Genomic DNA, 16,156 nt, shown 5'->3' with positions numbered 1-16,156 from the left:
GTTCTTCCCTCTGAGGGTGGCGAGACCCTGGCACAGGTTGCCCAGAGAGGTGGTGGAGGCCCCATCCCTGGAGACATCCAATGGATTGAAGCTCTGAGCAACCTGCTCTAGTTGAAGGCGGCCCTGCTCACTGCAGGGGTCGGACGGGGTCCCCTTGAAGGTCCCATCCCGCCTCACGCAGCCTGGGATCACGCAGAGATGCGCCGAGTCTACCCGCGCACGGCCGCCCCGAAGGGGCTCCCGGCCCCGCCCGCACGCTCCGCTCTACCCGGAAGCGTTTGGTCAGCGCGGCCGGAAGCGGCGGAGCGCCGGGGCCTGGCGGGCTGCTTGGGGCTGGAGCGCTTGTGCCATGTCGGCTGTGCCGCTGCGTGTGTGAGTGCGGCGGGACGGGACCGCGACGGAGATGGGGCGGCCGCAGGGGGCTGGCGGGGGAGGAGGAGGCTGCGTGAGGCGGGGCGGTGGCGCCGCTGACGTGCTGTGTCCCGCAGGCTGGCGTGTGGCGACGTGGAGGGACGGCTGGAGGCACTATTTGGGCGCGTCCGGGCCATCCAGGGCAAGAGCGGCCGCTTCGACGTAAGGCTCCGAGGGCTCTGGCGAGGGGGGCTGGGGTGCCGGGACACTGAGTGGGGCAGGTCCGCGTGGCCCTTCCGCACCCGGCGGAGCCTGTCGTGGGAGGGGACGGTGCGCGTCCCCCTGGGCTGTGGCACACACCGCCCCCGCCCCGGGCTGGGTGCGCGGAGGAGCCGTGGAGGAGCTGTGAGAGGGGCCGGAGAGCGCGGGAGATGTCCTTATGGGTCCCTTCCCACTCGGTACGTTCCCCGAACAGTTTCCTTGGCAAGTTGAAGCCCGCCGGCGTTGCTGTTACGCCTTTAACACTTGCTGCAGGCGGGCGTGTAGGACCCCTGCGCTCTACGCAACAGAGTGGTGCATCGTGGGGCAGGATAGCGGCTCAGTGCAAGAGCAGCATCGCGGGTCAGATGGCAACTCCTCTCACTTTTATCTGCTGTCTTTAGATGCTTCTGTGTGTTGGGGATTTCTTTGGCTCTACTTCAGAGACAGACTGGGCAGAGTATCGCACAGGGGCCAAGAAAGGTAAGGAAGGTGTTGTTGCTCCACATGCTGGTAGTTGTGCTGCTTCGGGACATGCTTTGGAGTCCAGAAGTCGCAGTTAAACAGTGTAATCTTAAAGTGGTTAAAGTGAAGTAGGAAAAACGCTATGCAGGAGGGAAAGACAGGGTTTTTTTGAAACAAAACTCCCTTCTGCCACACTCTCGGACTTGGGAGAAAAAAAATGCATGTGTCCAGGTGGCCTGGCCACAACTTGGGCATCAAGATCTGTGCCTGGGTCACCTGGCCAGCTCCTTTTACAGTCACAGAAGAGACAGAGGATTGGTGTCAGGGTCTTCTCTGTCCTTGCCTGGATGTCTTAAAACTCCAGATCTATTCCTACCATAACCTCCTTGCAGTTTCAGGCTGCCATGCAGGGCAGTCCTTGTTTTCTCAACCTGGACAGGCTGCAAACCTCTGTGTAGATGTTTGCGGTGTTTTGGTCAGCCAGCTCTGGGATTCCAGTGTGCCTGCCAGTGTGTAGCCTTTCTTCTGCCACTCCTGGTGCTTCCCTCGCAGAAATTCCTGTTTATGTCCTGCTTGTGCCCACCTCAGACCTCTCTGCAGTGTGTAGTAGTGCTCTTAGACCTCTCTGCATTTGTGCCCGAGGAGAAAGAGGGAAAGCAGAAGTGCTGGCAGGTTGAGCATCTCTGTCCTTCAGCTGTGGAGATCAGAAGGCTTTCCAAAGGACCAGGGTTTTCCCATTCCTCCTCAGTCCCTGCAGATCTTGTGCTGAAGAAATTTTCCCAGCCCTGGATATGGAAAGTTGTATGTGAGCTTCTTCGCACCACACGCCTCTTGTAAGGGAAGTGTTACTTCACAGGCATTTGTAGTGTTCCTCTTCAGTGCCGCTCTGGTTTTTGCCCCTGGTATGAGGCAAGCCAGAAAGGAGGTGGAACACTTGTCTTCTATTTCTTCTCTGCTGCTATGTCACTCCCCAACCTGTTTGTGTGTCTACATGAGCTGTCTTGAGAGAGCCAGTCCTGTTTGTGGCTGTGGACTTAAATATGATGAGATGTGCTGTCTTGTGTACCTGTTGCTATGAGAATACAAGGACAATTGTTACTGGTTTAAACTTCGCTCCCTGAGGAGTGAAGGTTCACCTGGCCAGGGTGAAAAGTGGGTGTTGAAGGCTAAATCTTCTCTGCACCTATGCATTTTTGCTTGTCCTCACTTGAATTGTCTTTACTCTTTGCACTATGGAAAAGAATCTTTGTCTGTCACGTAGATACGAACAAGAGTCATGTAATTTTGTTTAGGTTTTAAGCTGTTCATAAGGTTTTCAAACTCTGCTCAACGATGAGAAAGCAATCTCCTGTGTCTTCTGACTGTGGGAGCTGGAACTTCAAGCAACAGCCAGACAACAGCTGTAGCAGAGCTGCTGTATTGCTGCTGCTTTCCTTTCCTTGAATAGGAACCTATTGCTGTTTTTTCTTCACTGAAAAACAGGACTTGCTGACCAGGTGAACTCTGGACCAGTTTACTGGTGTACTGGTCTGCCAGGAAATCTACAGGTGTGTTTGATATTGGTCATTGCTTTTTCTAACTTCTGATAGCTTCAAAAGATTTGACTTGTGCTTTTATTGGTCACCTGGCCATAGAGAAAGGAAAATGGGCTTTCCACTGCTTTTTAAAACTTTTTTTAATTACATGCACTACTTCTAGGTGAAGTCATGCAGCAAGTTCTTCTACCAAGTGAATCAAAGAGCTGGTGAATGTGAGCTTTTCCCCCCAAAACATCAATGATTTGCGGTTTTCTATGTGAATATAGATCAGCTTAAATTGATCACCAGGTGTCTGTCTGCTCTGGTATTTACTTAGCATCACCCAAGGGAAGACTTGTGTTTCTAGGGCTAGGAATCACTTCAGAGCTGATCTTACGTAGGCAGTGTGGAGCAAGTTGTAGTTAAAGCAGAGGTTATTCTCTGCTGGTGCTGTACGCATCTGTGGAAACAGGAGGCTTGGGGACTTACTTTGAAGGAAGGTTTCTTCTGTGCTTATTGTTCCTTGAGACTGTGGTGGTTTGACCCTGGCTGGAGGCCAGACACCTACCAAAGTCACTCTATTGTTCCCCTTTTCAGCTGGACAGGGGAGAAAATAGATACTGAGAGGCTCAGGAGTGGAGATAAGGACAGGGAGAGATCGTTCCACAATCAGCATCATGGGCAGAACAGACTCAGCACAGAATAAAGGAAAGAAACTCTCTAATTTATGGCACTGCCCTGCAACCCCAGTGACACCAGAGTTGGTGATGAGAAGCGTGGTCAGATCTTAAAGCACCTCCCCCCACCCCTCCATTCTTAACAGGCTTCACTTTAGTCATGATTTTGCTCCCTTCTTCCCCTGCATTGTGGCACGGGGAGGGGGAAGGAACTGGGGGAATGGAGGTTTCAGTCAGTTCCTCAGGAGTTGTTTTGTTTCTTAGCTGGGGAGGGGGGGTGGCGTTCCTCACACTCTTACCCTGCTCCAGTGTGGGGTCCCACCCACAGGAGAGACAAACTTCTTGGTGCCTGCACAGTTTCTTACATCTTCTCACTCCCTTCTCTAGCAGCAAAAAGCAGCTGCCAGTGGTCTTTTACTTCTTAAATGTGATTCCCAGAGGCGCTGTGACGGTTGTTGATGGGCTCGGCCTCGGTCAGCTTTGAGTCCAGCTTTGAGCCCAGCTGATGGTTCCTCTGTGGGGCCTGCAGAGAGCTTCTCACAGAAGCCACCCCTGCAGCCCCTGCCTTCTCCTCCAGAACCCAGCCACGCAAAGCCACGAGAAGCACGCTGCAGAGGAATGGTGTTGGGGTCTGTAGGAATGGACGGGACCTGCTGCGATTCCCTGTAAAAGTGGCCTGAACTTGTACTAATGTGCTTGACTCCAAACAGACTTGGCACATGTGTTTTTTCCTTCCTCAGCTCCAATTCCAACCTACGTGCTTGGTGCTAATGACCAAGAGACCGTGCGCTATTTTCCAGACGTCAGTGGCTGCGAGTTAGCCGAGAACATCACATACTTAGGTAAGGCTGCAGGTGGTTTGTGGTCAGGGATGTGTATTAGCCTGGTGCTCCTCTATGAACGTTTTCTGATCTTCCCATTTCAAAGCCTTTCCTTTTTTTTTTTTTTTTCCTGGGAGTTTTAAGGTGGCATTGCTTGCTATTGGGTTCAGACTGGTGCTGATCTCCATGTTGAAAAGCTAGTACAATCTGTGATGTAAAATGGGAGAGACAACCCTGGTTTTTTTTTGGTTGTTTTCTAACTCTGAACTGGCTAACCAAAAGTAAGAGTGGCTGAAAGAAAATGTCTTATGCCCATAGCATGGCTGCGTGGGGAAGGTTTCCTGCTTGAAGTGTGACTTTTCTGTCTTGCTGTGAGGCAGTGCTGGAGTCATCCTCAAAGGTAATGAAGCTTCAGCAAAGCTAAAAGGGGAAGCCAGTTTCTTCCTACAATGCCACCTGACAGAAAACTTAATAAGTAAAGGCACTTGCAATTTTGGGTTTGTTTGGTTTTGTTTTTTTTTTTTACTCAGTCTTCATACCAAGCTTTTGATATGGATTGATTTTTGGGGGGGGGGATGGGTAGCAAGATAGTGATGAGAAGACTGGGGGTTGTCTGAACAACACCTTCACTGTAGGAAGGGTTGGGTTTGAGCCACTAGCGCAGCTTTATGGGCACGGAAAATGAGCTGCCTGTAAGGATAGTTTTGGTAGAAGTCAGGCAGGGTTGCTGAATTTGGTGGTGGCCTGTGGTGTGACTGAGAGGTTGCTCGCGACGTGTGTGTTTCAGTGCGTGCCCGTGTCTTAATGCAGGCCGCCGAGGTCTCTACAGTGGTACTTCGGGACTGCAGATCGCGTACCTGAGTGGTACCGAATCCCAGGATGAGCCAGCTCCTGCCTACAGTTTTAGTGCAAAGGATGTGGCAGAATTAAAAGCTTCTTTGTTATCGACCCCCAGCTTCAGAGGCGTGGATATATTGCTGACGTCCCCCTGGCCCAGAGACGTGGGGACTTTTGGCAACAGTGCAGTAAGTACTCTTGTTTTCTAGTGGAATAGGTTTCCAGGTGGATTTAACGAAGGATTGCCTTCCTGCTTGCTGTAGCAGTTTAGGTTATTGGGCCATCTCTGAGTGCTTGAGAAAGCTGACAGAGAAAAACGGTCAGGAGATGTTCTGGCTCTTCAGAGAAGGACCAGTGGGTAGGGGGATTTGTGAAACGTCAGGGTGATTTATCTGTCCCCACATGAAAATTTGGAGTCAGTCCCTTTTCATCTTTTCTGGGCACAAACATTGCTCTGTAGTCAGATGGTTGCAGTTTCTGTGGTCTGATCCTGCTGGTTTGTGATGTGGAATGCTGCATTCCAAGCCTCTTCCCTACCACTAATCATAGAATCATAGAATGGTCTGGGTTGGAAGGGACCCCAAGGATCATAGAGCTCCAACTCCCCTGCCACAGGCAGGGCCACCAACCTCAGGCCTGGATCTACACAAAGTTGCCCAGGGCCCCATCCAACCTGGCCTTGAACACCCCCAGGGACGGGGCATCCACCACCTCTCTGGGCACCCTGTTCCAGCCCCTGGCCACTCTTTCTGTAAAAAACTCCCCCCTAATATCTAATCTAAACCTTCCTTCCTTTAGTTTTAATCCATTCCCCCTTGTCCTGCCATTGTCTATCCTTTTAAAAAGTTGAATCCCCTCCTGTTTATAAGCTCCCTTCAGGTACTGGAAGGCTGCAGTGAGGTCCCCCCGCAGCAGCCTTCTCTTCTCCAGGCTGAATAACCCCAGCTCCCCCAGCCTCTCGTCGTAGGGCAGGTGCTCCAGCTTGACATTAAAGTCTTTCTTTCTCAGTCAGCTGTACTTCATGATCTCGTTCTCCCTCTGTATGGATGTTGCTTAATTTGTGTCAGTTTTTCTGTTGCTGATATTCCTCAGCAGAACTGACTTCCTGGTTGTAAGTTCAGGTTGATCTGAAACCTTGGAGAGCAAGGCCATATACCATGGCAAAGATACGCTTTCTGCTTCCTCTCAGTATCTTCTGACATCCAAAAAGAGCTATTATCGTCAGTCTGAAAGCATTAAGAACCCTCCCTTATCTCCCTCTTCCCCTCCCTCCCACCCATCTTCAAGGAAGCCAACCCCTCTAGCCTAGGGAGTTGGGGAGAAACAAGTTGTAGGGGTGTTCTGGCTTAAAAAGAAAACCCAGGTCTCAGATTCCAGTGGGGATTCTCCATTGTTCAGTGTATCATTCCACACTTGGCTTCCCTCAGCATGAGTTTTCTGAGCATGTTCTTGCTTGGATTAACAGAGAAATATTGATTATATAGTTGATTGTATTTGAACATGCATCATGTTGGAGCGTGTACTTGATCACCTGAGGATTTCAGTAACAAGTGTTTCCAAGATCCTGAAATACCACCCCGTATATCAGTACTGCTTAGGGGTGACCTGCTGGGACAAAGCTCTGTGGAAAAAGACCTGGGAGTCCTGGAGGACAAGAGGTTGGCTGTGAGCCATCAATGTGTCCTCATGACCAGGAAAGCCAATGGCAACCTGGGGTGTATCTGGAAAAGTAAGCAGCAGGTGGAGGGAGGTTCTCCTGCCTCTGCTCACTCTGAGGCCTCACCTGGAATGTTATGTGCGGTGCTGGGCTCCCTGGCTCAGGAAGGACAGGGAGCTACTGGAGAGGGGACAACAAAGGGCCATGGAGATGCTGAGGGGACCAGAACATCTCTCTGACAAGAAGAGGCTGAGGAACTTGGGACTTTTTAGCCTGGAGAAGAGAAGTTTGAGGGGGGATCTTATCAGTGCTGATAAACACTTGAGGGGTGGGGTCAGTCTTTGTTCAGTGATGCCCCCGGGACAGGACAAGAGGCGATGGGCACAAACTGGACAAGAGGAAGTTCCACCTAACCCTGAGGAGGAACTTCTTTCCTGGGAGGGTGGCAGAGCCCTGGGCCAGGCTGCCCAGAGAGGTTGGAGAGTCTCCATCTCTGGAGACATTCAAACCCTGTGATCCTGGATGCTGCCCTGTGCAGCCTGCTGGAGGGGAACCTGATCTGGCAGGGGTTGGACTGGATGATCTCCAGAGGTCCCTGCCAACCCCCACCAGATGTGATTCTGTGAAATAAAGCAGGAAGTCTGTGGGTTTCTTAGAGAAGGAAAAAAACCCATCTTGGATTAATGAAACAGCTGGATGCAAACCCTGAGTATACAGAATGGGATAAATGAGTAGGCTCTGGTAGGCAATGAGAGATTAAGCCCTTTTGACTTGTTTTTTCCACCTTCAGCAAATGGTGACTACGAAAGTCTGTCTTTGTATTTGCCCATCCAGTTCTGTATAAAACTGTTCTTTTTCATTGTGATCTGAAAGGATTTTTAAAATAAGAACTTGTTTTGTATTTTGTAGGGAGAAATAGATACCAAGAAATGTGGCTCCAAGTTAGTCGCTGATCTAGCTGCAAGTCTCAAACCAAGGTACCACTTTGCTGCCCTGGAGAAGGCCTATTACGAAAGACTTCCGTACAGGTTTGTAAGACCATGTAACCTCTCATTTATTTTCTAATAAGAGTTAATTTTTTAAAGAACGCTGGAGAACAGCTCTTAAAAACAACTTTAGGATATCATTGAGCACCAGCACAGGGAGCATTCTCAGATGCTTTCTCAGATGCATCTTCTTGCCGTAATTCCTGCTGCCTCAAAACCTGCCATTGATGACAACACTTGTCTGAGTACATTGCTATGAATCTTGATGCCAAGTTAGTTGCCCTTAATCACATTCAAATGGTATTTGGGGGGGTGGGGGGGAATCTCTGAAAATGTATCATGGAAAAATCTCTTCAGTGGTGGAAGAGACTGATGTCTTCAGTCAGGACTTTGTATGTAAAATGTGACTAGTGACGTAAGGTCGGTGTCAGAACAACCTGCAAATAAAACAGATGTTGTCATGTTAATGTTGGGTGAGATTCTCATCCTTGCCATGGGAAATGCTTTGAAGGGGTAGCTGTTTCCAGACCAGAGAATTGACCTCTCATCTCTGTATTTGGACTGCAGTGAGATGCTGTTTTAGTCTGTGCAGCTCTTTGCTGTTAGATTTCATGAGTGAGTCTGTCCTTGAGCCTCTGTGTTCTTGGCTGAAGACTGCATGTGGCAGACGTCCTGTCCAAGTCTCTTCGTGGGCAACACACGATTTTCACACTGTTTCTATCTTGCTGTGTACAGTCACATTTTGTTTCCTTATGCAGAAATCACACAGTGCTCCAGGAGACCCCACAGCACGTGAGCAGGTTTATTGCACTTGCTGATGTTGGCAATACAAGCAAGAAAAAGGTATTTATGCTCCTGAAGTCCGTCTTTTCTCAAGTAGAAGTCATAGGCCAGCAAGTCCAGCTTTGGCTAGCTGGGGGACAGCGTCGGTCATTTAAAAGCTTGACTGAAGCGGAGCTGTCTGTCTCACCCAAGTAACAGATACTGTTTGCCTGTTGTGTCAGAAGGGGAAGGGCTGCAAGATGTGTTCAGAGGCACTATCTGCCTGGTCAAATGGCTTGTGGCTGTGAAGACAGCTGCCACGGAAAGTAGTTAGGTAACTGCCATTTCTTCTTCCCCAGCTGCTTTATGTATTTTCCGTTTCATGGCCTGCTTTAAGGAAGAAGAGAAATTCCAAAGGAACCCTTACAAATCATTGGAAATAACTAACTTCTGGGATGGGAATGGTCTGGTTTTTTTGTTTTGTTTTGCTCTGTTCTGTTTTGTTCTCTTTTCTCCTTCAGAAAGGTATAGAATATCAGTACAGAAACACAGGTTGCTAGTGGTTAAGAAGGTGCAGTAACCAGGTTTGGTAACAAAAAATGGTCTAGGAGTTCTGGACAGATAAAAGGTGTGGAAACGGGCAAGTATCAGGGTCATTCCTTTTTGAAAAAAGACACACTGCTGCTTTTCAAAAAGATCTTTTCTTAATGTGAAAGGAATGAACTACATGGAAGCACTGCATAAACTCTTGGCTGCATGGAGTGGGAGACTGACACAGGGCTGTGTTTCTCATGTCCTGTCTTAGCTTAAACGTTAATTTGCTGAGTTCTTGGAGGTGCAAAGTTGTGTGTGTCTGTTTCAGTGTGGCTTAGTTCACTGCTGACCTCTTCAGTGTTGCAGTAATGGCAAAAGCTGCCTCTATTTGAGCCGTCTGTTTTCATTCTAGTATCTCTACGCCTTCAGCATTGTGCCAATGAGCTTGATGGACCCTGCAGAGCTGGTGAAACAGCCACAGGATGTCACTGAAAACCCATACAAAAAGTTGCGGAAAGAGGCACAGAAGAGCAAGGCACCCCTGTGTGCAGAGGTACTGCTGCATTCTCCTTCACATGTGCTCTCTGCTTATTCTCTCTGTGTTCAATTCTATATGTCCCTCAGGGGTCCATGCTGGGACTGGTATTATTTAATATCTTCATCAGTGCCATTGGTGATGAGGTTGAGTGCATCCTCAGCAGGTTTGCAAATGACGTGAAGCTGAGTACTGGATGATACCAAGTTGACACACCAGAACGATGGGATGTCATCCAGAGGGACCTGGAGAAGTGGGCCTGTGTGAACCTCATGAGGTTCAACAAGGCCAAGTGTGGGTTCCTGCACCTGGGTCAGGGCAGTCCTTGTCATCAGTACAGGCTGGGAGAGGATGTGATAGAGAGTGGCCCTGCAGAGAAGGACTTTGGGGTGCTGTTGGATGGGAAGCTGGACATAAGCTGACAGTGTACGCTCGCAGCCCCGAAAGCCAACTGTATCCTGGGCTGCATCAAAATAAGCATGCAGGTCAAGGGAACTGATTCTGCCCCTCTACTCTGCTCTCATGAGACCCCACCTGGAGTGCTGTGTCCAGTTCTGGAGTCCCCAACATAAGAAGGACATGGAACTGTTGGAATGGGTGCAGAGGAGGCCACGAAGATGGTCAGAGGGCTGAGAGAGTTGTGGTTGTTCAGCCTGGGGAAGTCTCCAGGGAGAACTTATAGCGGCCTTCCAATACCTGAAGGGGCCTACACGGAAGCTGGGGAGGGACTTTTTAGAAGGGCATGCAGTGATAGGACGAGGGGGAATGGTTTTAAATTGGAGAGGGGCAGATTTAGATTGGATATTAGTAAGTTCTTCACTACAAGGGTGGTGAGGCCCTGGCACAGGGTGCCCAGGGAGGTAGTGGGTGCCCCATCCCTGGAGCTGTTCAGGGCCGGGTTGGATGGGGCCTTGAGCAGCCTGGTGTGGTGAGAGGTGTCTCTGCCCATGGAAGGGTGTGGGAACTTGGTGATCTTTAAGGTCCCTTCCAGCCCTGACCATTCTGTGACTGTTCAGCATGAGACTAAATAGGACAATGTAGTGATTTGAGGCAGCTCTCCCAGAATTTTTTCTGTGGCTGAGGTTGTGTATCTAGGCAGGCAAAAGTCTGCTGCGTTACTGGGAGAGCTCAGGTCATTCTGTTACAGGGAATTGATGCTTTTGCTGTGGAAGCTTTTTGAAGTTGGTTACTCACCTCTCCTTGAAAAAAGCAAATTCTTGTACATGCTGTAACTCTGTGATGCAGTTATAACAGCCTTTGCTTTTCATTTTCTAAACAGGAAGAAACAGCTTGTCAGTTTTTCTTCGATTTGAACAAGCATCAGGGAAAGAAACGTCCCTCAGAGGGGAAAGAGAGAGGGAACTCCCAACCAAAGCAAGCCAAAAAGCCCCGTAAGTATGTGGCTGCTTTTTCCTGAGCTGTTCCCTTTGAGGCACTGGACCATCTCCCTCTTCATCTTTCTCAAAGTGTTGAGCTGTATACATCAGCTTGTCAGTGTGCTCTGTCCCTGTCCCCACAGCCCGTTGCTGTGGGAATACGGAGGAATGAAAGGTCCCTTCTTTCCTACAAACCTGATCATTAGTAGGTGAAAGCTAGTTGGATCTGTGGTGGTTGGGGTTGGGCTGATGCCATGTACCCTGTGAGCTAGAGTGGCCTCAACATGGCAACAGGCAGTTTCACAAAGATGTTTCAATTCAGAGGAACTGCTGGAGACAGGCCACAGTGCTGATGAGTTCTTGAAACACCACTTCAGTTCTCTCTGCTGTGAGTTCACGAAGTAATAATGAACTGAGAAGGGAGGAAGCCCTTCTGTTGCTTCTATTTCTGTGCTCTAAATCTCATTGGAGTTTGCCTGGTTTGAAGAAATTAACATGAAATGTGTAGGGGTCCTGACTTCTCAGTGACTCTTTACTGCCCGAATGTTTCTTGAGAGATGTTGGTCTTCGTTATAAAGAAATTTGGGCTTAATTGGCCTCCCCTTTCATTTCGGTGAAAACTATTCCCACTGCCAGTGGGTAAGAAGACATTGTTCAGAAATAGCTCTGGTAGACCAGCCTGGATACCCTTGTCACTTGAGACTGAGTTGTTCAGTTTTTATTTATTAGATTTCCAAAGCCTTTGTGCAGTCCTGGCACGCAGGAGTTGTGCAGTCTCAGAAAGAAGCGCAGGGTTGTTGCCTCCAGAGGCCAGACCAGCAGCAGTGGGAGGCAGGTTGGATGGAACAGCGTGCATGCGCTTTCTTGTTTCCCTGTATCACTTTGGTAGGACACATTCCTTTAAGTTCCAGAGTCTTCTGGAGTTTGATGTCATGAGAATGGAGCCTTGTCACGCTGGAATGGCTCAGGAATGAACCCCAGAAGGGGATGTTTGGTTTCCTGCAGTTCTTGGGGGAGCCCTGTCACACTTAGTGCTTTCACAACGCTTCTTTTCTGTTCTTGTACACAACCTGCAGAGGATGTGAATTGAATAGTGGGTTTGACCCTAAGCAGAGTCCTAGCTTATCGATACCATTGACTCATGCTAAGGGTCAGCTCAGGTATTGCAATTTGGGTGTGAATCAAGGTGTTTTGAATAGGCTAGAACTGATGAGCATTTGACAGTGTCTGTCCGTGCCTGTACCTATGCAGTAATGTTACTTCTTTTGGATTTATTTGCTTAAATTCGCTGGTGCTTTCTTATTAGTGAGCTGTAACCATTAAATTCCTGGAAATAGCGCTCTTCTGTTAAATTAGAGCACTCAGTGACGATGACAGTCAGCAAGGATGTGACTGCTGCCACCTCCTCCCTTGCTGTAGCTTCCCAAAGGCACCAGTTTTCTGACTAGATCCACTTCCAGGAGCCATGTTGTTCTGACATCTTCAGCACTTCACCAGCTGTGAAGGGTGGCTGGAAGTGACAGCTCTTCCGGATCTTGTTCCAATCCTTGTTGCTTGTCTCTCTTTCCTCTCCCGATAAAGCGCAGCCCACGGGGCCCTGCTGGTTCTGTCTCGCCAGCCCAGAAGTTGAGAAGCACTTGGTTGTTAGTATCGGCACGCATGTAAGTATGTGTAGCACATCCTTTGCTATGTGATGGCAGGGTAATATAAAATAGCAGTCTTCAATTTTAAATCCTAAAGAAACCTAAACAAACTTTATCTGAAGTCAAGTCTTGATTTTGGTTTTGGTTTCTTCACGTTTTCCCTACAAAAGGCATAAGTATATAGAGAAAATCTTTTAACAAACGAAGCGTGGCCCAGTTTTGCTCTGGTAGCAGAGCTGGATGATGGTGCCAGAACACTTTTCTACTGTGCCAGCCCTCATGGTTTGCCGATGTCTTCATCTGGCAGAACCTTTCCAGTGTTAACTGGGACCTGCTTTGGCAGCAGGATGCACTGGAGTTACACCAGATCTCCCTGGGATGACTGCTTCCAGTTTCGTTACGTATAGATTGAACAGAAAATAAGGTAGCTTTAAAGTTGGTATCTGGAAGTACATCTCTGGGATTAATTCAATGATTAGTATATTCTCTTTGCTCAAAGTTACTGCTCCAGTATAGCATAATCTGCTGCAAATTCCTACAGGAACAGGTTTGTCCATGGACTTATTTTAAAAGCTGTTAATGATTTTCAAGTGAATTTTCTTATCATAGTAAGAAGTTCTAGGCACAGTGGTGAAGTTCACTCAGTTGCTTTCCTGCAGACAAGGTGTTCTCTGGCATCCAAAAAAAGTGTGTGGGTTTTTTCTTTGGGGTTTTTTTAGGTCCTTTAGCAGTTTCCCTTTCTCATTCCTCCAATTAATAAATTGCTAATGAACAATCCTTAATAAGTGACATAGAGGACTTTCCTGTCCCTGAGGTGGAATTGCTAGGCTGGGGGAATACTCACAATGCGGTTGGAGAGTAAATTTCCACACACAGCATGGTAAGTATGCGTTGCTTGCAGTGAGTAACTGGTGTGTATTACTGTTATTTCACCCTAGTGCTATCTGGCGTTGGCCAAAGGTGGCTTATTACCTGATCACGTCTTGATTTTGCCCATCGGGCACTATCAGTCGGTGGTTGACTTGTCTTCGGAGGTGATGGAAGAAGTGGCCAAGTACAAGGCTGCCCTGAAAGAATTTTTCAGAAGCAAGGGAAAGAGATATGTCTTATTTGAAAGAAACTATAGGAGTCAGCATCTGCAGTTACAGGTATGGTTTTGGCATCACCCTGGGAGAACAGAAACTTGCACTTAGCTGCAAATGAAGAGAAAGCTTGCTTTAAAATTCCCCTCTTTGTTTTGTGCCTTCCCGGAGTATGGAGAGAAGTCATTTTACCCATAGATAGTGCCAGACAAAAAAAACCAACCCTCAAACCAGTGTGCTGCTTCAGCTGCAGTCATTTAATTCTTCCTGTTCCAGCAGCGCAGTGTTGGTTGTGTTGAGTGGGGGAGGAAAATGTTTTTTCTCCCTGCACAGAGCTGATTTAAAAGTCTGTGAGGCTTTTCAGATGAGTTGCAAGACTTTGCTTTGACTCTGGCTCACAGCAGCACACCAACTGTGGTGCTCACATTTGTAGCTGAAGTAGGCTGTAAATCCAAAGGTATCTGCAGAGTTCTGGTCCTTGTCTACCAGCACCAGCCCTTTGATTTGATTTTAGTTGCTATTTATTTTTTTGGTCCTTGTGTATCAGTCATTTAGGGGCTTCATGTGGTGGTTTCTGTACTTGGCGGGTCTGAAAAACTGCATCAGAGCAGCCCTAGAACACCACAGAGATCAGAAGGGAGAAGTCTGCGCTGAGAACTTTTCCAAGCTTTTAGTTCTCAGCTTTTTTTGTTCAGCTCCTACAGAAAAAAAAAATCAATCTCATAAGTTTAAGCCTGTCCAGACAGGTGCTACACCTGTCTGGTTTGATGATGCTGAACAGTACTGAGGAGCATACCAGCTCCAATGATGGGCTGATTGCTTTCTGCAAGCAGTTTGGTTTGGTTTGTCTCTTCTTCTTATGGAAACTTTGTCCTCCCTTACCAGGTGATTCCTGTCCCCTTGGACCACTGCAGTGCCGAAGACATTAAAGAGTCCTTTATTTCACAGGCGCAGGAACAACAGATTGAGTTGTTAGAAATCCCAGAGCACTCGGATATTGCGCAAGTATGAGATAAGATCATAGAGTCATAGAATTGTAGGGGTTGGAAGGGACCTCGAGAGATCATCGGGTCCACCCCCCCTGCCAAAGCAGCTCCCTAGGACATATCACTCAGATAGGCGTCCAGACGGGTCTTGAATATCTCCAGAGGAGGAGACTCCTCCATCTCCCTGGGCAGCCTGTCCCAGGGCTCTGTCACCCTCACTGTGTAAAAGTTCTTCCACATGTTGGTGCGGAACTTCCTGTGCAGCCATTGCCCCTTGTCCTGTCTCCACAGACCACTGAAAAGGGGCTGGCTGATTCCCCCTGCATCCCCTGCTTAAGATAGTTATAGACTTTAATTAGGTCCCCCCCTTAGTCTTCTCAAGGTTGAACAGTCCCAGCTCACACAGCCTTTCCTCATAGAGGAGATGCTCCAGGCCCTCAATCATCTTTGTAGCCCTTCTCTGGACTCTCTCCAGGAGATCCCTGTCCTTTTTAAACCAAGGAGCCCAGAACTGGACACAATATTCCAGGTGGGGCCTGATCAGGGCAGAGTAGAGGGGGAGGAAAGATTTCACCCCTTACTTGCTTTTTCCCCATCCTGTCTAGGCTGCTGTTTCCTTCTGAGGTTGCTTTGCGTGGCCAGGAGTAAGCTGTTGGGAGGCAGAGCATTGTAGAGTTTTAAAGAAATCTTCCTGTTACATCAGAGAGTCAGTAGTGACGTAGGGGGTTTTCTTAATTAGTCAGACACGTGCATGCTTGTTTCCCTCAGCCATCGCAGCTGCCGATGCCTGCTGTGGCAAGCTTAGAGGCTGAGCTCTCCACAAAGAAGAGCGCGGCCTCTTTGCATGCTTTTGCCCCTTTAGACAGCGAGCCCTGTTAGCACGGGTGCCGGAGCCTGGGATGAGGAGCACTGCCTGCCCTGAGCGTGTGGCAGCTCCGGGCTGGCAGCTGCAGCGCCCGGCCACACAAACACCCGGGCAGTGCCCGGGGTGCACCCTGAGCCCGCCGGCCTAGCAGAAGGCGGGCGGTGGCTTCACCGCCTGCTCCGCGTTAGGGCGCGGTGTCGGCAACCGAGGCGGTTCGGCGTCTGCGGGGTGGGCTCTGCCGAGCCCTTCTCTGTGGCGAAGGCCGTGCTGGCGGGCGGGGCGGCGTGGTGCTGGGGGCCGCGGCGGGCGCCCCCCTCCCGCCTTCTCTGACCCCCGCAGGTGGCGCAGCCGGGGACACCCTACTTCTACGTGGAGCTGGACACGGGGGAGAAGCTCTTCCACCGCATCCGCGGCCGCTTCCCGCTGCAGTTCGGCAGGTCGGTGCCTTGCCCCGTTTCTTCTTCCCCTTCCCCCCCCACCCCCCCATCCCCAGCGCTGGCCATGACGGCTCGCCCGGCGCGTGACGCCGGCGGTGACGGCAGCGGTGACGCCGGCTGTGCTTGCAGGGAGGTGCTGGCGAGCGAGGCGCTGCTGGCCCTGCCGCAGCGGGCCGACTGGCGGCAGTGCGCGGCGGAGCGGGCGGAGGAGGCGGCGCAGGCCCTCGCCTTCCGCCGCGACTTCCAGCCTTTCGACTTCGCCCTCCGGGCCTGACGGCGGCGCTGACGGCGGCGGCGGACGCGCGGCCATTGGCGGGCGGGGCGGGCGCGCGCGCGGTGACGCGGCAATAAAGGCGGAGTGCCGGTG

General features: G+C 49.8%; 1 protein-coding gene across 1 annotated transcript; it reads left to right on the top strand.

Annotated features, from left to right (window-relative positions):
• The first annotated feature begins 331 nt into the window (after positions 1 to 331).
• On the top strand, positions 332 to 16,150 carry CWF19L1 (CWF19 like cell cycle control factor 1). Its single transcript, XM_084264466.1, has 14 exons — positions 332 to 372; positions 489 to 573; positions 1,014 to 1,092; positions 4,009 to 4,110; positions 4,900 to 5,114; positions 7,493 to 7,611; positions 8,328 to 8,412; positions 9,278 to 9,418; positions 10,680 to 10,791; positions 12,358 to 12,437; positions 13,358 to 13,567; positions 14,387 to 14,506; positions 15,692 to 15,789; positions 15,919 to 16,150. The coding sequence occupies exons 1-14, from the start codon at positions 350 to 352 to the stop codon at positions 16,061 to 16,063; spliced, it is 1,614 nt and encodes a 537-aa protein (XP_084120592.1). The 5' UTR covers positions 332 to 349; the 3' UTR covers positions 16,064 to 16,150.
• The last annotated feature ends 6 nt before the right edge of the window (positions 16,151 to 16,156 follow it).

The sequence above is a fragment of the Gallinula chloropus genome (assembly GCF_964237585.1).
Source record: "Gallinula chloropus genome assembly, chromosome: 5".
NCBI classification, from domain to species: Eukaryota; Metazoa; Chordata; class Aves; order Gruiformes; family Rallidae; genus Gallinula; species Gallinula chloropus.
The sequence above is the reverse complement of the archived record's forward strand: the minus strand, read 5'-3'. Positions and strand labels throughout refer to the sequence as shown.